Source organism: Polyodon spathula, chromosome 9 (assembly GCF_017654505.1).
Source record: "Polyodon spathula isolate WHYD16114869_AA chromosome 9, ASM1765450v1, whole genome shotgun sequence".
NCBI lineage: Eukaryota > Metazoa > Chordata > Actinopteri > Acipenseriformes > Polyodontidae > Polyodon > Polyodon spathula.
In genome coordinates, this window is record NC_054542.1 from 45,903,564 (window position 1) to 45,926,627 (window position 23,064).

Consider the following 23,064-nt stretch of genomic DNA (forward strand, 5'->3'; position numbering starts at 1 on the left):
AAATATACGACACAAACAGATTAAGTGGCTGTTCAAACTGCAATGTGCTTTCAAACCCGCTCCTGTCATTACTGTCTCAGGCTCAGCCGCAAGCAGGAGCTCTTCTGTGCAGGCTCAACGAGCGATTCAGCAGAGCTTGGTCAGGCATGAATGACATTACCACTAACCAATCTCTACGGCGCTGCTCCTCACAAGGGAACGTTATGACACAAGGGTGCCAATAACTACGATTGTGGGCGGTGGATGGTGTAACTCACACCCCCTCTGGGCTTATTGAGAGTTAGAAGAAGAAATTCCGTTCAGTGAGGGGAGTGAGCGAGAAAGAGAGGCTATGAAAAGGGAGACTTATATTACCAAACTATAACGACATGACATCTGTTAGTACTACAGAAAAGGCAGATGTTTGCTAAGATACGTTGGATGTCATAAAGCAGAACATGGTGTGACTGCCTAAACGCGATCTGAATATAAAAGAGCATCTTCGTAAACCTGGACCAGTGAGAACTGATGCGGTCCTACTGCAACAATACATTTCAAGCAATTGCAGTCTATCCATTGCAGAGTACTTTGGCTTGTATGGATGCGGACTGACTTCATTTTTATTCTTGTCCAAAGAAAAATAGAATGCGCTGATCACCTGATCCTGTTTGGTGGAGCGGATCCCTAACAACTGCAGTACATGGATTCAATAGTGAATTATTGATTAACACTGGAAAGTTACACGAACACAGATTTTCATTAAAACACATGATAAACGAATGTGTAAACCCTGTCCCAAGCACCGTGATATATTTGTGTTATTTGGATGGATCAAATTCTCATCATCATCATCATCATCTAATAATCATTTCTCGTGACAAAAAAGAGACACACAAGTGTCTAAAAACTGGATTATTTCAACTGTCGTATTGTTTGTGAAACAAAAAGGATCTGATTTAAGATGTGCGACTGCATTATCTGGCAACAGTATGTTTGTGTGAAACTCAATACTTGGTAACCGCATCTTCAGAAGAAAGCAGCGGTAAGAAAACGCACATTTGATTTATGCTCAGTAAATAAATGCAAATCTGGTTATATGACCCTGCTCCAGCAGACGGGATAATAAGATACTCAACACATTGGTTAGCAAGACCAATGATATTTATCGTTTTGGTGTAATGCATAGATAGTTAGACTCTATAAAGTTTAGAAAGCAAGAGCTTACGATGCATTACAATTATTTCTTTAAGATCATGTTAAGTAATTGCATGGTTGCTGTGGCTGCTGTAGCATGATCTTATCACAAGATCTTTGAGGTACTGGAAACGAAAATGCCAAAATATTAACATATATTTTGTAGCCGACAGCACATTTAAAATAATTTGCTTGTAAGTGGAAAAAATAAGTTACTTACCTTCAGCAAATATTTTATATGTACTTGTCAAAAATACGTTTTATATTTTATTTCAATCCTTTTAATGATTCTATTTAAACTAGTGTAGTTATTATGTTGCTAGTTGTTTTCTATTGTAACAACTGAAACTTGTAATATTTGTATAGTCATTATGTCATGGTACTCAAGAAGCCATGATCAAGATGTTATATACATGTATAGTGTGTTATATTTGATGGTTACATGATACTTATGGTACATGTGTTATTATTTATAGGATTGTGTCGGCAGCTGCTGTCTGAGAATTACAGAATGAACGAATCCTGCCCTCTGAGAACATGTGTATTGTGCTAATACTAGTGAAATAAAGAAGCAGAAGACTTTAACAGTTACCATGGACCTGAGGGATTTTTACCTGCTGGCTTCTCTGGTTGCCTGCTTGTTGTTAGACCCTGCTATCACCCAAGAACTGATTTACCCCATTAGGGAGGAGTTGCCTGAAAATGTACTCATTGGAAACATACCAAAGGATTTGAATATTTCTCATATCAATGCGGCCACAGGAACAAGTGCTAATTTGGTCTACAGGCTTGTTTCCAATACCCCTTTGGTCAGAGTGTCAAGCAGTACAGGAGAAATATTTACAACTTCCAACAGAATCGACAGGGAGAGACTCTGTGGTGGCCCATCTTATGAAGAAAATGAATGTTCTTTTGAGATTGAGGTGGTTATCCTCCCTAATGACTTTTTTAGGCTCATCAAGGTTAAAATTGTAGTCAAGGACATCAATGATAATGCGCCCATGTTTCTGTACCCTGTCATCAATATTTCCATTCCAGAAAACACACTGATAAATAGCCGCTTTCCTATTCCATCAGCCACGGATCCGGACATAGGCTTTAACAGTGTGCAGCACTATGAACTGGTAAACGGGCAAAGTGCCTTTGGGCTAGACATTGTAGAGACACCAGAAGGAGAAAAGTGGCCACAACTTATTGTTCAGCAAAACTTAGACAGAGAGCAGAAAGATACTTACGTAATGAAGATAAAGGTGGAGGATGGAGGCACCCCTCAAAAGTCAAGCACTGCAATCCTACAAGTGACAGTAAGTGATGTAAATGACAATAAACCCATTTTTAAAGCAAGCCAAATTGAAGTCCATATTCCAGAAAACGCACCCGTGGGCACTTCTGTGTTTCAGCTACAGGCCACAGATGCAGATGTGGGTTCCAATGCTGAAATCAGGTACATTTTCAGTACCACAGTTTCACCAGCCACTAAAAAGCTCTTTGCATTAAATGCTGCCACAGGCCTTATTACAGTCCAGAGACCTTTAGATAGAGAGGAAACAGCTGCCCACAAACTGTTAGTACTAGCTAGCGATGGAGGCTCTAGTCCCGCCAGAGCAACTATTCTTATCAATGTGACTGACGTGAATGATAATCCTCCAAACATAGACCTGAAGTACATTATCAGTCCAATTAATGGAACAGTTTACCTGTCTGAGAAAGGTCCTGTCAATACAAAGATTGCTTTGATCACAGTTTCTGATAAGGACACTGATGTCAATGGCAAAGTGATTTGCTTTATCGAAAAAGATGTCCCATTCCATCTAAAGGCCGTTTATGATAACCAGTATTTGCTAGAGACCTCTGCCTTATTGGACTACGAAGGCACCAAAGAATATATCTTTAAAATTATAGCTTCTGATTCTGGCAAACCAAGCTTAAATCAGACAGCTTTAGTTCGAGTTAAGCTGGAAGATGAAAATGACAACCCTCCCATTTTCAGCCAGCCAGTAATTGAGTTATCCGTTCTCGAAAACAATGTACGAGGTCTGTACCTCACGACTATTAGTGCCACAGATGTTGACAGTGGGAAGAATGCCGAAATTGTTTATCAGCTTGGACCGAATGCCTCCTTCTTCGATTTGGATCGCAAAACAGGGGTTTTAACAGCATCCAGAGTCTTTGACAGAGAGGAGCAAGAGCGTTTTCTTTTTACAGTCACTGCCAGAGATAATGGGACCCCTCCACTACAGAGCCAGGCAGCTGTTATTGTAACTGTACTGGATGAAAATGACAATAGTCCTAAGTTTACTCATAATCACTTTCAGTTTTTTGTGTCAGAGAACTTGTCAAAGTACAGCACAGTAGGAGTGATCACTGTAACAGATTCAGATGCCGGGGTGAATGCTGATGTGACTCTTTCCATTCTTAATGACAATGAGAACTTCATATTAGACCCCTTCTCTGGAGTTATAAAGTCCAATATTTCCTTTGACAGAGAACTGCAAAGCTCATATACATTTGATGTCAAGGCCGTTGATGGAGGTCGACCCATTCGTTCGTCTGCTGCTAAAGTGACTATCAATATCATAGATGTCAATGATAACAGCCCTATTGTCATTTATCCACCCTCAAATACTTCATTTAAATTGGTACCTCTTTCTGCCATCCCTGGATCTGTTGTGGCAGAGGTCTTTGCTATGGATGTTGACACTGGAATGAACGCTGAACTTAAATATACCATTGTTAGTGGAAATAACAAGGGATTGTTTAGAATAGATCCTGTGACTGGTAATATTACCCTTGAGGAAAAGCCAATTACTACTGATGTGGGGCTTCATCGATTAGTGGTCAACATAAGTGATCTGGGTTACCCCAAGTCTTTGCACACCCTTGTTCTTGTATTTCTCTATGTAAATGATACTGTTGGCAATGCCACCTATATTTATGACATGATACGCAGAACTATGGAAACACCCTTGGATAAAAATATAGGTGACAGCAGTGAGCCTTATCAGAGTGGAGACTATCTGACAATTATGATTGCTATAGTGGCAGGTGCCTTGGTTGTTATTGTAGTCATCTTTGTCACAGTGCTGGTGCGCTGCCGTCATGCCTCAAGGTTTAAAGCTGCCCAGAGAAATAAGCAAGGTGCTGAATGGATGTCTCCTAATCAAGAAAACAAGCAGAACAAGAAAAAGAAAAAAAAGAAAAGGAAATCGCCCAAGAATTCTCTGCTGAATTTTGTCACCATTGAGGAATCCAAACCTGATGACCCTGTGCATGAACCAATTAATGGGACGATAAGTCTCCCTGCTGAACTGGAGGAGCAGGGTATAGGACGCTTTGACTGGAGCACAGCACCAACAACAACCTTTAAACCCAACAGCCCTGACCTAGCTAGGCATTATAAGTCTGCCTCTCCGCAGTCTGCTTTTCATCTGAAAGCAGACACCCCGGTGTCGGTGAAAAAACACCATGTTATTCAGGAGCTCCCTTTGGACAACACCTTTGTCGGGGGTTGTGACACCCTTTCCAAGCGATCTTCAACTAGTTCAGACCACTTCAGTGCCTCAGAGTGCAGCTCCCAGGGAGGCTTCAAGACAAAGGGCCCCATGCACACCAGACAGGTAAAAGAGCACTTTTACTGGTCTATCAGTACTGCATATAATTGTCCAATCCATCAGTACTAATGTGCCAGTATTTATTTTATTTGCTCTGTTTAGGAGTCTAAAAAAGGAACTGCATTGAGAACACATTTATTCTGTTTGCCACTTATTGCTTTTGAACCAAAAAGCTTTCAGGTTATGTTCTATTGCTTTACCACAAACACAGGGATTTTTTTTTTTTTCATTTAGAAAAGTTTATTAATCGCCTTGTGAACCTGTTATATATTTAAACAAAGGTTATGCTTATTATCAACTTTATCAGGTTTGCATTCTTGTATGCACATGGATTTAAGACTTTTGTAAAAACAAGTTTGAGCTTTCCAAGGATTGAAGTTGCACTCTCCCTTTTCAAAGTTTGTGAAAGAAACATTTTTTTCTTGTCCATCTGCTCAGTTAATGTCTTGTTTACTGTAGATTATAAAAAAAAAACAGTATCATGCCCCCCCGCCCCCGGGGGCAGGGGTGGCAGGGCCCGTCCCCCATCCCCACACACACACACACACACCACACACACACACACACACACACACACACACACACACACACACACACACACACTTATTTGGAGTTATGTTTAATAGTGAGTTCCACAGTGAAGTCATTATATTTATTTACACAATTCATTCGTTTGGAAACTGTATAGTTCATATACATCCTTATTGTGTGGTTTCTGGTGCATAAGAAGGCACAGTTGGAATTAGATTGTGTTGTGTTCCTTCTGGACATTTTATTTTATTTGAATTTAAATCTGCAGTACATGGATTTCTTCATAAGTAAATATCATATCCCATGATGGATATAATAGTATGATTAAAGTAAGCTTTGCAAAAACATACTGTATGATAATTGTTCAGAGAACAAAAAATAAATAAATAAACATGATTATGCAGTAAAATCAGTCAAGCATAAATTAATATTTACATTTCCTGGTAATGCATAACTAAACAATCTAAGCTTATTATGAACCTTGAAACATACCCAGTACAAAGGGATTAGGAATGAATGACTCAAAATGCAGCCTGATCCACAATCAGCCTTATTAATTCCCTGCTAATAAAGAGTAAGTGCAACACAGTAGTTTTGTTTTGAATTCAGCTGGATAGAAGCCATTACAAGGAGTAACACTATAGCCTGTAGATGGCACTGATGCACCACGTGGTTCTCGCTGGCAATGTGCCAGTGTGCAGTATCTCATAACAACAGAGGATGGGGGGTGGGTAGAGCTGTTACTACAGTCAAAGAAATTCAGCTGTTTAATGAGAATATTAATGTATAACCGATTCAGTGAATTAGTTGGAACTATAAATGGTAACGCCCTGCTTCAGCAAAGTTAAAGCAATGTGAGGCTATGGATGTGGACGGCATGCTCTGATTACGAGATTAACAGTATTTATCACAGAAAAGCAGCAAATGAAAATCCTAATGATACTTTAAAGTTGTAATTTTATTGCATTATCTTGTAAGTTTTCTTGCATAGAGGTAAAAAATATTTTTTAGAGACCAAGTATTGACTTGTTTTCATTGTAATCACATTGTATAAAATATGTTGAATGTGGATATTTGCAAAAGGTCAGAACCTGTTTGTGTGATTTGTAAAATGAGTGATGCACTATGCAAACCTTAGTTTCAAGCACCTGATCAGGCCATTAGAAAACATGTATACATAATATACAAAATTAATAGTTAAGAATATAATATGAAGAAGCAATCATGGTGTATACTATACTGATCTGAAAATAAGAAATACATTTTATTGCACCAGCTTTCTGTGAAGCAAAATCATGTCTAAAGCAAAAAAAAGTATTTTTTTTAAATTATACATTACTTTATGTCAGACATATAAGTAACACATTGTTTTAATCCTTGACAGCAGGCCTGGATATTACTCAAGTGCTTTTGCTTTTGCTCAAATGTGAAGCATCAGCATCGTTTTCTGGTGACAGCAGTTTTATTGCGGCCAGAGGCTTTACGGAGAACTGTTTTATTACTTCTCCCAAACTTTGCTGACAGTGATAGGGGAATTAATTGTGTTGCCCCCAGTATATCTTTATTTGGTACAAACAGCTGTTGAAGTTATGAAAACACTGGCCCATTTATATTAGACAACAAAGACTACTCATAGTTCACATATTGTGCCATTATGAGTTATAGAGCACTTATAATAGGTAAAAAACAGTGAGGTTCTGGGTGGTGTGCTTCTTTGTACAAATAAACTGTAATGAATCTACAAGAGAATGAAGAATCTTTTGAACTAGTTACAGCATAAAAAAAAAAGAATGAAACACTTTCTGTGTGCATTTTTTTTGTTTTTATTTTGGTTTGGGACCCTTTTTTTACAGTCAAACCTGTGTTAACCACTACCTGTGCAGGGGTACTTTGTCTGCTTTGTACCCTTTTGAAGGCAAGAAGCTGTTTTTTTATGTTTTTTTTTTTTTTTTTTTTTTTTTTTTAATCAATTTTTTTTTTTTTTTTTTTTTTTAATATTTGAGTTGCAAGGTTTCTTTACTTTATGCAGAAACAACTCTGACAAATCTTACAAAGTTATCACACCACTTACATGTCTTAAAGTAGTTTGGACTGTACTACTAATTTGTAAATACAGGCCAGCTTGTTTTTAAATTGATGTAAATGTGTTAGTGTTTGTAGACACCCCTCCCCCCTGCCGTCAAGGTATTCTAGTTGAAAAATTACATTGATTAACTAATTTCTCACTGAATTGTATGAACTTAGAGAAAAACACTTGTAATATTACTTAGTATGCTGTTTAATATTGTTTGTTTAGCCCTTGTAATGGTGCATATTTTAGAACTGTATTAGCTGGTTGTTATTGCCTTTACTTTTTCATTGAAGTCTGAGCAGACACATCAGCTTACCACTTTACACAATAGGCTGTTGCCATGTGCTAAAGATTCTACTTGAAGTTAGAAAACCTGACTTGAATAATTATGCTTTTCTTGGATGTGCAAATTTAACTGTTAAATTGCTCCTATACACAATCAGGTCTGACTTTGAAATACATGCTCTTGTTGAGAACAAGGAATATGTCATTATTATGATTTATTTTGTAGTGGTTCTGTGGCTATCTGGTGAAAGAACATCTTATACAAAGATGTAAGCCCAAATGCTATAGACTTGCCATTGTAATGTTCTACCTTGAGGGAGTCTGAGTATTCTGTGTGTTCATTCACCATACTAATCAGGGATTAGTATATTACAGGCCCTTAGGCTTGGGGGAGTTTGACAAGATTAATGGACTATGACAATATTGCACCTAAGGGGAAGTACTGTTGCAAACTCTCCTTAGTTGTGCTGATGCAGACCACAGTGATGCATATCTTCATCACTTTTCTAGAGTTCTCAGACAAACCAGATAGATTTTGTATGTTAAATTTATTACAGTTATGGATGTAACAGAAATATTCAATTTTAGGTTGTATTGACTAGGTTCTGTAAATGCACCGTGAATATTAGTATTTTCAAGTAAGTAACTGAAGTCAACAATTAATGTGAAGATTCTTACAGATGTTGGTTACCAGGTTGTCTTGGTTACCAGTACTTCCATTTAGTTTAGTTTTTCTTTTTATCTAATGAGGGTATATGTACATTTTATCAAACTTGGTTGTTCAGTTTTCCTTTATTAGTGCAGATTGACAGATTCACTTACAGTGGAAATGACTGAAGCTGCATCCTCACTGGACAGAGCAATGCGAGCGAAGTTGCCGAATGTCAATCCACGCCAGACAAGACTTGGAACAAATCCAAAAGACTGGAAATAAACACATGACCCTGCACGTGCATTCCTATTGGACATGCTAGAGATGGGCTGTCCCATTAAAAAACAGGTCTTGTTTTGTTACCACCCTGACCTCCGGCAACTCTGTTTAAAATAAATTATGAACTTGTAAAATCTGTAGATCGCAGTTTTTAAACATTCCTATATAGCCAACAGTTTTATTATTATCATTATTAGTATTTTTTTATTTTTATTTATTTTTTATTTTTTCGTGTTACCCATCGTAGTCGTAGTCTGATTTGAAGCCGGGTACATTTCCAGCTGTCAGAAGGCAGCTGGACAATAGCAGTATAGTTGAACTGGGATTATTATTATTATTATTATTATTATTATTATTATTATTATTATTATTATTATTATTATTATTATTTATTATTAAAATCTGTGTGTTATTATGCACAGGTCACCTTGCATTACTATTTACTTTTATTTAGTTTTTCAATTTAAAACAGTCCAGTGATCTGAACAGAAAATGCTTTATAAATATGGCTCATAATCTTCAAAACTATTTATAAGGTTGGTGATGTTGGAATGCAGTCTTTTCATTTTCATTTAAAGTAGAAGGCAGGGGGGTATGAGGGTCCTCCCCCCAGCGTGGGTGCAGGGGGATATGGGGGTCCTCCCCCAGCGCGGGTGCAGGGGGTATGGGGGGTCCTCCCCCCAGTGCGGGTGCAGGGGGGTATGGGGGTCCTCCCCCCAGCGCGGGTGCATGGGGGTATGGGGGTCCTCCCCCAGCGTGGGTGCAGGGGGTATGGGGGTCCTCCCCCAGTGCGGGTGCAAGTGGCAAAGCCCCCTGCCAAAAAACAATTTCAGGGTTTTACAGGGCTCTAAATCCTGCATATCCTGAGTATAAATATGTGCCTTTATAAAAACCCAAAATTCAAAATAAGTGTATAACTTTGGTCATTTTTATGATTTTAGGCATAGAGATTTAAAGAGCAAGTAAAAGATACATATGTGTCTATGAACAGTAATTACAAAATAAGTAAATAAAGTTCACATATTCAAGTAAACTCCCATTTGTTTTGCAATAATTACACCCAGAAAAAAATGGTGAAAGAAAGACCGAACCAGGCACAAGAACAAACAATGTCACATTATAGAGATACCATAATACAAAGTGAGACAAAAGAGAAAAAGGTGAAGCCATTTCTACATTAATCACTATAAGAAGCAGTATTAACTGGTAGTAAATTTGAATACAGAAAAGCCATAAGCTGTATTTTGTTTTCCATTTTTTCCTTTGCATATTATACAAAAAAAACAAACAAAAACCAGACACATTTTAAGTTTCTAAAAATATTCATGGAACCAACATGTCCTTACATTTATTTTTAGTCTTCCAAGATTCAGAGTGTTAATACTTTCCCATTTCACCGTTTCTCATTAACTACCGAGTCCGAGAATGCGCCAGTGCATTCATAAATGATACATAATGCGCAAGTGCATTCATAAATGATACATAATGCGCCAGTGCATTCATAAATGATACATAATGCGCCAGTGCATTCATAAATGATACATAATGCGCCAGTGCATTCATAAATGATACATAATGTGCCAGTGCATTCATAAATGATACATAATGCGCCAGTGCATTAATAAATGATACATTTTAAAAAATGCTCTTGCAAGAACTGCAATTTCGAACCCTGTTGATTTTACAGAAATCACTTTGGTTTACAAATTACATACACAAATGGTTTTGGATGTTTCTCTGTCTCTGTTTCTATTCATTTTATTAATACAGATTAGCACAAACTGACAAACCCCTTCTTAGTAGATTACATGAGCTACCATAGGAAATCCTACGAAGCTTCCCTTTTTGGCTGGTGCTTGCAGTCTGTCACAAAGCACTGCAGTACATGGCTTACTAGCTTTAATTTGTATTAAATTAAAAGTATGACTCCTTACTGTAGAAATCACATTAATGTTTATGTAGTACCCTGGACAAGTGTAAAAGTTATGAACGTAGGTTATACACTTTGTTTAAGACTTTCAGTGTAATACTGTAGTAGCTCATGTCGCCATGAGAGTCACTCATATCGATGAGCCAACTGTACAGCTGGTGAGTGCGTAGTAGTGAAATATTTCAAAGTGAAAGCAAATGCAGAGTGAACCCATTCATTAATGCCTTATTTTTTTTTTTTTTTATATTGTGTATCTGTGTTTGCACTGTGCCCTTTAGCACCCTAAAGGGCCTGGACACACTTGGGCTTTGCGTTGCTTCACTTTTTAATTTTTACCCAAGCGTTAGTTCCCTTTCCCGGGTAAAAAAATAAATGCATTATAGTATTACATTTAGCGTGGAAATACCCCCCCCCACTGTTGCTCGCCTAATACAAAGAAAATATGACTGTGTTGGGAAGACATGGAAAATGTGACATCAACGGAAGGGGAGGAAGAAGTGATTCATACTGTACAGAAGTTTAAACATACATTTCAATTTGACTTGAACCTCTTAAAAAGGTAATTTAGATAGTCTTCTAAAAATAACAGACTTAAGTACCGTGCCTATTTGTGCTTGGACAGATAACCACAGTGTGTGTTTATGCATATTTGTATGTGCGCGTTTGTATGTGCGTATTTTTTATCTGTGTGTATAAATGTCAGTATTACTTAACCACAGTTTTACAGCAACTGATTATGCAGCAAAAGGCCTGAGCAGTACATTTTGCAACTCATATCATGATATTTTTAGTTTAATAAAGACTGAATCAGCAAAACAAAGCACATTAAAATAATACAACTTAGTCATTAATTCATCATTAATTGCACAAGGCAAATATTGTTTCCTGAATTAATTGTATATGCTAGGTTTCAGATCGGTCTTCTAAGTCAATGCATAAGACATTTTACAATGCTATAACATACTCACTGTATTTCGTACAAATGAAAACGCCGTTCTTATATAGAACACGTAGGTTGTTTGTTTGAAAAGTGCTATACAATGTCATACTTCTGCTGTGCAGTTAATGACTCAGGTACATGATTGTACAGTTCCGCCTTCATCGCTTGTAAGCTTGAAACTGATTGGTTCCATTCACGGTGCCCATAGAAACAAAACCCACAAACTAAATGCATTCAGAGAAGGAAAGTTTTATTTGACTTACATATGTAATGAATTGTGGAAATTGCCTCTATTTTACTGGAATAAAATAAACATTTTGAGTACTATTCACTGGAACATACGAGCACTATAAATCCTTTTTTTTTATTATTGAAATAATTATTTTAGGCGGCTCATCTGTCAAAATCGAAGACAATTTAGCCGGCCACCGGCTGGAAATAAGAAGCCTGGGGATGTGTCACATAGAATACAAACATACAGAATAGTAAGACCTCGATATTATTTTTGTTTGTTTGGTGAATCTCCACGAAACTTTGCTTTATGAGTATGTAAAGACCTTCTTGCCATGGATTTGTGTCACAGAACAATTTAGTCAACAAAATGTTATTTACAATGAAAACAAACAAATATATATATATATATATATATATATATATATATATATATATATATATATATATATATATATATATATATAAAAAATATAAACATAGCTTAAAATTAGGTCATATGTTCAAGTTATGTGAATGCAGGGTCTTTTTTGTGTCATTTTTAGACTGCATGTATGCTCTGGTTTATTTTTGCTTATTAATAAACCTATTTTTATGCTACTTGCATAATCGGAAAGAAAATATCTCTGTGCTGCTTAATGCACCAGCCAGGCATTGTCTTTTTTCTGAATGTCTTTGTAGTCATTCAATTTGCAATCATATAATAATGGATACTGCTGTGCCTCATCAATTTACATTTCATCGTCCATGATTAACTTGTTTTAAGGCGTGACTTGTTTTTAGGGGTTGCATGTTTTGAAGTGTGTGTTTGACGTGTCAAAGGTGTTAACCTTGCTTCTGATTTGTCACTTTCATTCTAGTCACGCAACGAAAAAATAGAAACAGGAAAATGTTCTCAAAGTGACGTTGCTCGCTGCTGGTGTGGATACTCCCATTTGACTGCAGTGATTTCTAAATTATTGGCTCACGTCACTCACGTCCACTGTGGATACAGCTTAATGATTAAGACCAGTTTAGAAGTTCAACCACAGCTTTCACATAAACCGAACTTCAAACTGCTTTAACAATTTTGATAGGTTGTCGATTTTGTTTCATATAGAATCCACTAATACATGTACCCAATGGTTTATTTTTTATATAATGGCCATTTGATAACTTCTACATTTTAATTGCATTAATTTAATGACAGATGCAGTCTGGGTGAAAAATATAGAATTGGTGCATTGTAGGTTTAATGAAACTACAGATGCACACCAATATACATATGCATCTTCCCTCAAATCCATTTGGTTCTTTGTATATAACGTGTTATTTAGTTTGGATGTAAACAGTTGCTGACTAAGTTTTAGTTGTTATTTTATATACATTTCAAAATTGTTACTAACTGAGTAGTTAAATGGTCTACCCCAGAATGTGATTAGATATACAGTGCCAGTTCACAAATTAATTGTGTTGTACAACAAAAAAACTAATTGGCAAATCTGATTTAAAAATAGTCCCTTGGGACTACAAAAATACTTCCAGGCCCATTAATTGGTATACGGGTGTTCCAGTGGACTAGAAGGCAGCTTTATTTTTTAAAATAGTGGCACGAAGGAAATGTTTCTTTTTTTTAGAGATAAGACACATGGATAACAATATTAATTTGTGAGTACATTAACACCCCTTGGTGTTTTGATAAAAGGGATAATGCAAGTGAAATAAACAGCATCTTGGTCTGTGTCTGCATGACCAAAAAATGATATTAAGGTTGTTAAACGATTGTGGACTTACTTATAGATCGTAATGCATCTTGACATGTGGGTTTTGTTCAAAATATTTACAGTGATACTTTGTTTCTATAATCTAGCAGTGCAATTCATAGTCTATAAGCACTGAAGTCTATTTGTTGTTATATTTTGATGTGGTTGGCTCTTGGGAATGAATCCTTGGGTCAACTTGTCACAAATAGAACATCACTAAGCTATTATGAATGTGGTCTTGAAAAAATAAAAAAGTAAATTAAATAGAAAAGAAAAAAACATGCAAGTAAAGATTTCACATTAAGTGTAAATTGGCAGATGGCCAATTTAAAGTTGTACGACTGCATTCATATGTTATTTATCATGTAAAAAAGATATATGTTTAATGTACATTAAACTCCTGATAAGCTTGCTACATGTGCTGTGTTATATTTTATTGGATTTGTTTTGCTTTATGTAAAGTCAACTTTATATAGGAAGTCTGTACTTAGAAATGCAGATAGAAATTGAGTTTAAAAAAATAAACAACTTTCTAAAGAATTGTTTGAGCACTGTACATATTTTTTAAAACATATAATTCCTTAATAAATGTTTGAACATGATTCCTTGTTTTTATTCATAATTTAAAACTAAATGAAACATGTAAACTGCAAAATATATGTTTTGCTATAAGTAAGGTAAACCCAATCAGAAAGACAACCTGCACTGCCATTAAGGGGACAAAAACACATAAACATCTTAGCATCTAAAGATCAACCTGCACAATTATCACTGCATTATTCTAGTTCTACACTGTTTTTTTTTTTTTTTTTTTTTTAACCACACTGCAGAAGTTATTTTAAAGAAATTTATTGGCACAGATGGCTATATCATCTTTCTGGAGTAGTCTATTTAAAAAGTTTAAAATCAAGCAATGGACACTGAAAAAGTGTCTAAAGATCTGTAGGGTATGAAAACTGTGGAAAACTGACCTGTTACATTTCCTTTGTTTTTATTGTTGTAAAAAGCAAACACCATACTTGGGTGTAAGTGTATTCTCTAGATTTTGATACTGAACCACTAAAGAAGTTTACAGGGTAAGTAGCTCTTATTTTTTATTTATTTATTTTTTGTAGCTGTCTTTTGCTTTTTATGATGTTAATAACCATTCTGAGAGGTGGGGAGTTTTGTTGGAATGACATGACGTTGTTGCATTTCAACTCTGCTCGGCCCACTTGGTGTAAGAGAATAGTATGAAGCCAGTGGAACCAGCAGGTTAAAAGGTCACTGTTTGATTAAAAAACAATTAAACAGAAGTCATATCCACACCTTAATTGTTTACATCATCAAAGGTAAGTGAAAGGTAAAAAAAAGAAATACAATTACATTTGATGCACCCTTTAAACTTCTATGGGTTAGCTTTACATATATCACAGTGCAGAACCGTATATCATACCCATAAACAAAATAATGACCTGGGGCAAATCTTGAGACTAATGATCCTGTCATTCAGTGACAATGATGGCACTGCTTGGTCTCCAGCAAGGGAGGACCTGCTAATTTAAGCTCCTCCTGTTACCAATTGGCAACGATACAATCAGTCATGTACCCAATTCAACTTTCTAGTTTTTCAGGTTTGGTTACAGTATCACAGGTTTAGATTTCAAAAACAGACATAATGTACCTCACAGTGAATTGACCTATTCTGTGTTTGTATTTTGAATAACAGGGTTGCTTGTAGGTGACAATTAACACATACACGGAAACACTGTTTTCTGATTTGTTGCCATCATGTGTGTTGAGATCATTTATAGAGAACAGCCTCCAGAAGCTGAGAAACCCTAGTAACACAAATTTACTTAAAGTTAAAAAGGGTTATCTTTCAGTTCCTAAACTACACATTGTCCAACAAGGTCTTATTCTTTCGTGTTTCCCCATTTAAGTTGATACCTGCAGTCTATTCTCATTCAAAAGCAAGTTGAACAGCCATATGTTCAGATTTCAGTATGTATTCTTCCCAAATATTATGTTTTAATTCAAAAGCAACTATATTGTGACAAGCTACTTAACTATAAAAAATACTTAACAAAATAGTGTAATTTGCCTGGCGATGTAGAATATCTTGCATATCAACTCAATTAATGAGTACAAAAGTACTTTACTAAAAGAGTCCTTTTAGATGGCAGATCAGTGCCTTTTATTTCACCTGAGAACAGAGTAAAGGCTATGTTATTGCCTTGGGTGGTTATTTCAGATCCATGTTTTTTCACAGAAATATTATTCATACATGTATGCCAAGGTTATTTTCTTGCATGCAGTTGTATAAAGATGCAGATAATAAGGTTCAACAACCCACTGGAGTGAGTGCAGGTGCTGAATGAAATAGACCAGTATTTACAAATCAATGACAGTCATGTCAATTTGAAAGAGCAAACACTATTATTGAAACTAAAATACAGCACGGTGATTAAATTTATTTACAACATTGCCTTAAGAGGCAATCTTAAACCTGACATGAATAACAACAGTATAAACCAGGCCAATGACTCACACAGCATTACATAAAATAACAAGGTGCGATAATCTGCAGGGCATTTGGACAATCAAATAAAAGCTAAAGAAACCAAATTGTTTTTTACACTCTTTTTGGTAGCTCATTTTCGACCTGCCCCAGCAAGGGAAAAGGTGACATTTTAAATATCTGTAAATTTGTAAGTTGTTCCTTTGGGTCATGTCTGAGTGACGTGAAATATTGAATTGGACAAAAACCCTAGTGTCTTTCTCACATCAAAAAAAAAAAAATCTCTTAACCCAACAACCTTAAGTAGAATGGTCACTTTGTACCACAGGGGTGTGTGATTAACCACAGACATTGACATCACTGCTCTCTGAATCTCCTCATGGCTATCACCATTCAGTTACAACGTTCTCATGACCTTGTTCCCTCAATCGGAAGTCTGGATATTTATGCACTCTATGAAAATCCAGTGTGTGGATCCTGGATAGAGGTATCTGGAATACTTGGGGTGATATAAGTCAACGTCAACTTTGATTCTTCCAGTCCATACCAATGCAAGACCTTGGCAGGGTCAATTAAACAGTAAAGGAATTGGCTGGAACAAATCCCTGCAATTAAAAGCACTGTACTGATTGTGCCATGGGTATCTACCACAGGAATAAAGATTATATTCCAGATACTAAACCCATTAAACTCACTTTCCAGGATATGCACTGTATTTACACACATCCCTTAAGCAAAGACATGTACCATATATTTAATGAGCAGTACTCAGGGTATTTATAGGAGTCTATGTAGTCTAGTGGTTAAAGGACCAGGCTTGTAACCAGGAGGTCCTTGGTTCGAATTCCAGCTCAGCCACTGAATCAGAGTGTGACCCTGAGCAAGTCACTTAACCTCCTTGTGCTCCATCTTTCAGATGAGATGTAAGTGACTCTGCAGCTGATGCATAGCTCACACACACAAGTCTTGTATCTTGTAGAGTGCTTTATGATAGTGGTCCACTATGAAAGGTGCTATATAAAGATTATTATTATTACTGTGACAACACAGCATTTTTTTTTTCTGAATCAGAATTCCAAATACATGCATGCAAAATGAAAATTTAGTATTTTCAGTATCTGCTAATATAAGTGCATACAAATAGCAAACTTAACAACACAACATGTAGTCTTATTAAGTTTTCACAATAATGTTTGGAACATCTTGGCAAATACACCTCTAATAACATGCTCTACATTTGGGTTATTTTGTGAACACAGTGCTGTGTAGCACATGACAAGTCATCCATGTACATACATGCTCATAACCCAGAACTTGGGGAAAAGTGAGAATTATAAAAAAAAACAAAAAACAAAACAACAACACTTGAAGATTAAACAGTTCTGTAACAAGGATAAGAAAATGGCAGACAGCATGGGGGAGGGGGGGGGTTGGAGATTGACTGACAGCCTTTATAACATCTCACTGACACTGTGACTTAGAAAAACTGTTCTTGCTGTTGTTAGAGGTTGATCATTGAATTGTAGTTCGAGAGTCACAGTAGCCTACCGTGGCTACAGATCCTTGAGTGCAGATATTAGCCAGGTTTGGGGACTACTGGGCAGTTTATAAGCACTTTGTACCTTGTGGACAGTTATAGATCATCTGTAGCTCAAACAAATAATCCTTTTATTCATTTGTGTCACACCCGTATCGATTCTCCATCACCACTTAATCATTTTGCTGAAGTGTAATTTTGGTGCTCCGTTCATGCTTCATGGAACAGAACATCTAGTGAATACAGTAAGCTATAATAAGGATGCCACATGATAGTGACTAGATCTGTATTTTAGCCAAGGATACAATAAATGCCAGTGATTTAAATAGTTTAACTTATTTTGTTATTCATAAGAATTCTGTGCATGTTTGCAAAAAGTCTGATTTTCTTCCTGAAATTATACTGGAACCAATTTCTAAATACCAGGTCAAAAAAATACCAGCATAAGATCTTTAATAATTATTGTATTGTAAACTGGAGTTTAATCAAAATGGAGTATTGCATTTTTTATTTTATTAATTTTAAATTGTATTGTGCAATAGCCATATTTAGATGTCATGGTAAACATCTGCAATTATCTGTACATTGTATCGTATTTAACCAAATTGACAAATACTTAAAACTGGGACCTACTTCTGAATCAGGTTTTATAGACAAATGATGTACAATGAGGTAAGAAGACTACATTCCTCAAATCACAAAATCATGATTAGTGCTAGGATTTGGCCCTGGAATCTTCAAGCCCCTGTTTCTTAGATTTATCCGAATAGACTTTACTGCCTCTGATTGTAGTACCTTTTAAAAATAAGTAGGTCCCACGTTTTTTCCACGTTTCAATCAGATACTTTATATTATAGCAGGGACTTGTACGCATCCTGGAGCCTCTGAGCTCCAACGAGAAATGGTTTAAGCTCTAGGCGCAGCAAAGTACTTGTTATTTGTTGGCTCCAGTGTTTCTTTCAATTTGGAGCCACATTATGAAACTAGATGGACCATCCATTACAAGTGAAGGACAGTAGCTGCCTTTATTATCTGCTTGGAAAGAGCTAATGTTACATTAAACCCATACCAGTGAAAAAGCCATTGTAAAGGAATTGGCTCTGATAAGAAACCCATTGCCCTAAAGGGTTTTTTTTTTTTTTAATATTTATTTATTTATTTATTTATTTATTTATTTATTTTTTATGCCAGTTCCTTATATTTTTCTTTGTTTGGAACCAGACTGGAAGTAATAATAATATTACACCCAGATTCTTCCAGGTCTTACTTTTCTAAAATAGAAAATAGTTTAGCAATTGTGCTGCTCCGAAGTTCATATTATAGACATGGCACTGTTGATATCATACAATCAATCCCTTATAGTCCATCGCTCATGATAAAGCTGAGTTTTATGAACAATTATGCATTAACTAATTTAACCTTTATATGGTACTGTAGTCTTTTATCTAATATAGATGTTTGGGTTTCCTCATGTCAACACATACCATAAAAGGTTAAATAACTAATTAGAAATTAAGAAATGAAATAAGAATTACGTGTACAGTATTTCATAATTAGACTCCTATACATTCCTGATTGTTTTGGAATATGGTTCTTTATTTTTACAGGAGCTCATTATCCCACATGTGCTTATTATTCCACATGTGCACCCTGCCCTATATTTGCCATTATATACTGTTGTTGTGTACCAAATGAGGACACTTGAACATGCATTCACATAAAGTAAAATGTACATAGTGTATTTTGTTTAGAGTATATGTAAAAAATACTGTTTTAAATATACTGTTTTACTTCTCCAGGTAGAGACACACTATTTTGTTCACTTTCTGAAGAATAAACCAAGCAAAATCCCAAAACAAATCTCACCCTTTGGTTTTACAGTATGGTATCTTGGCAATAAATTAGAAATTGTAGAGTCATTGACATGGAATCACACTGACATGAAACGTGAGTGTAGTAAGGAGAACAGGGGTAAAGGGATGGATGCCTATAGCAGGCTCCTGTCCATTAGCTGCAGAATGTCTGACAGTGTTTTCTGTTTCCCTGATTCAAAGAAAATTATATGGCTCTTTGGTGCTGGACAGTAAGCAGAAACTATGTGGGATAGGATATGTCACTCAAACTGGCTGAGTGGCAAGGAGTTATTTGTTCCGTGCAGTTTGGTTGTTAACAAAATCCAGGGGCTTACATTCATTTTAAATGATGTACTGATTCTACAAGCGATTAAGACTATTATAATGCATTTTTATGAAATTTCTGTCAAAACACTAAAAACCCACTGTGACATTACTTACCCCTGACACCGTGTGAGGGTTAGAAAGTGAATTGAAATTATATTGTCTATGCAACAGATATGATTCATAGAGGATGCTCCCAAAGAATTTAGTACTGGACGGATCATCATTTTTTGTTTATTTTCCTGTATATGAGAATAATTGTATTCTCTTTTCTTGCTGAGTAGCCATTGACCAGTTGGTTGTGTGCAGGAGAAGCCCTGACTAGCAGTTGGATTCTAATTAAACCTATTTAACATTGATCTATAGGAATGTTCTGCAGTAAAACCTTGAGCTATTGAAATAAATTCATAGTTCATGAGATACAATTTGAGATCCGGAATGGAGGCACGGAGACACAGAAGTGCAATGAAACACGCCAACACGGCGCTCAGTATTTATTAGCACACAAAACAAAAAAAAAACAAACAATAATGTCAGGTGATGCTACCAGCAATGGTAGCACACAAAGGACGGTACAAGACTGTAAAAACACTAAAAATAAAAAACACAATACAACAAATTATAAATCAAAGGTGCCGTGAAAATGGCAGGCCTTGCAGCAGCCCCGATCATAGTGATCTTTATGTTTTTATACTGACGCTCCGCTGAGACACACCCACCCGCCTGCTGGAACAGCTGATTGCTTTCAGATGCTGCTCCATGCAGACGGGTAATCGTCCCTGATGGAGTACCACAGCAGCTAAACAATTAATTAAATTAATCTATTAACATCAATTAACCCAAAAATATACAATAAACTACATATTTCCCATGTGCAGGGCTTCTGCCCTGCCACAGCAAGGTAGGATGTTAGTCTGTACCTTATGAAATCAATGCATAATGTTCTCTGAAATTGGTTAACACATGACTGATTTCCTCATCCTATCACCCTTCAATATTAATCAGTCTAATGGAGGATTGATGAAGATGAGTCTACTGAAAGGTGGTACAGTATTATATACTGTATATGCACTATATTTCTAAAATAAAGACATAATTGACATCCTGCAACTAAAACTTGTAGCTAAAATTTGACTTATATTTTATTATTTTCTTAAAGAAATAATTACAAATTTATACTGTCGAACTTTTGTTTAGGAATCTATTTATAACTTTTATTAACTGTGAATCACTGTTTATTAAAATCTAAGTACTGCTTCATGTATTGCACAATTATATTTCTATATCCTGTTGTTTTTAATATTTCTAATTTGCATTTGCTGTAAGACCTTGTGATAGAAAGACAGAACTTACACCATGAATTTCTAGCGAATGTTTTATTTTTAAAGCTCAGAAAGCCTTGATTTACCTTCACATCCAGAACTCCAGTATCTCTGCATGATACCAAAAAGCAAAAGTCATCGTGTCTTCATATGTCAACCTTTTATAAATAGGTATGCACTTCCTTGTCTACAATACATTATCAAATGTATAAAAGTAAGAATCCAGATATCTTTAACCAAATGCAGCTCCAGGGTGTTTAGTTAATCTGGGGAGAAAGGGGCTTAGGGCTTGGAGAAATTAAGCACTCAGTGAAGAATCTCCTGAATTATTCATTGCTTACTCACACACGCACACACACACACACACACACACACACACACACACACACACACACACACACACACACACACACACACACAAATGCATGCACATGCTTCTCATGTTGTGTCACTAATTCAAGAAGAATATTATATTATTATTGATTAAAACACATGCTGATGCATTTCATTTGCTGGGAGGTGTTGCATTGCATGCTTAATGGCTTGCAGATGATGCAGATCTCTTATTCAGTCACAAGGGAGTATTAGCTGGTAGAGGGGGGCTGATGAGATATGGATGTGTGCATCTTGGATGAGCAGCAGCAGCAGCAGCAGCAGTAGCTGCTGATACAATCGTCACAGTGAACAATTAAATGGTTGAGGGTCAGGAAAGCAGTAAAAAGGAACAGAAGTAAAGGGGGAGCAGTGCAAAACTGAAAGATGGTGGATATTGTGTTCCTAAATAAAATCGTTTTCCTTAAATTGTCCTTAAAAGTAAAATAAACAGAATTATTATCAGGACTGCTTTTTAAAGCATGCGTCACAAAAACCAACAATTATTTTAAAAGCCCAGCTATTAAGAAGAAGCCTTTATCTGACTGGAGACATTTTTTTAACAAGAATATACTGTGATCTTGTTCTCATTTGTTTTTTAAATTATGTTTAAAAACACTAAACTGTTGAAAATCCCTGTTATCATATGAAGTAGAGTGCATAAAATAATACTACTGTAAATCTATTTGTGTAATACGGAGAGAAATCTGAAAATAGAGCTGTAAAAACATCTGTATGTCTGAATCTACAAATAACAACAAATCAATAACTGTAATTCCATCTGACCTTCTCTCAACTGAAGGTAGAAAACCACACTGTTGTTGAACATCATTCATTAGTCAAAGAAACAGATTTGAACACATTTATTACTATACAATAGTAATTACATTAGTAAACACAGGGTTAGGGTTTACATGGTTGTATGGCTTGCGAAGGCCAGTGTGTATTCCTCTATAGCCTGTAGTTAATGCAGCAATCCAGAGAAAGTAAAAAATATAATTTACTGAATCTTACTTGTCAGCATGATTCATATTGTATAAAAACTCAATATCAGCCAATTTCAGACCATTTATGCTTCAAAGCTTCTTAATACATAGAAGAGAATGACATATTAAAGTGCAGCAATTAGGACCAAAACACGTTTATTAAAATCGAAACAACCTCCGTTTTGCAATTACTTGTTTTCTGACACAAATTCAATATTTCATTTCTGTACTATATTGATGCTGGCTTTGTTTGAATTGTGTGTTTTAATTTGGTCTTGAAAGTATAATTCCAACTGGAGGTCACAGATTTTTAACATGAGATGAGAGGGTGGTTTTGTATTCATTTTTTTCAACTTCATACTTTATTACATTGTGTGCTTATGGCCTTTCTTTGACTAGGGTTCTCAAATGTAATCTTATCCTCTTATCATCTAAAAATAAATAGATCTGATGGATATTTTATAATACCTACCTTCTGTGCAAATAACAATTAAGTGATATTTTTAAACTAACACAGTGATATGGCACAAAAAGTCAATTTTGATAGTTTTTATAAAGCCAGGTTTATCTTTAGCACTTTAAATAACAAGGCACGATTAGCCATTACATCTAGTAACTGGGTAATTACCAATGGTTGTTGATTTTACACAGTAACTATTGTGTAAATACTTGGACATGGCCGAGTGAAAAATATTTTGCTACCCTCTACCTCCTAATAATATTAA

At 35.9% G+C, this 23,064-nt stretch overlaps 1 protein-coding gene across 3 annotated transcripts in view; it reads left to right on the forward strand.

Annotated features, from left to right (window-relative positions):
- Positions 1 to 323: 323 nt before the first annotated feature.
- Positions 324 to 23,064, forward strand: part of LOC121320947 (protocadherin-9-like) — a 213,951-nt gene continuing 191,210 nt past the window's right edge. For all 3 annotated transcript variants that reach the window (XM_041259777.1, XM_041259780.1, XM_041259779.1), the window contains exons 1-2: positions 324 to 1,021; positions 1,650 to 4,790. In XM_041259777.1, coding sequence (XP_041115711.1) covers positions 1,767 to 4,790 — 3,024 coding nt within the window. In that variant the 5' untranslated portion in view covers positions 324 to 1,021; positions 1,650 to 1,766. The remainder of the gene's footprint in view (positions 1,022 to 1,649; positions 4,791 to 23,064) is intronic.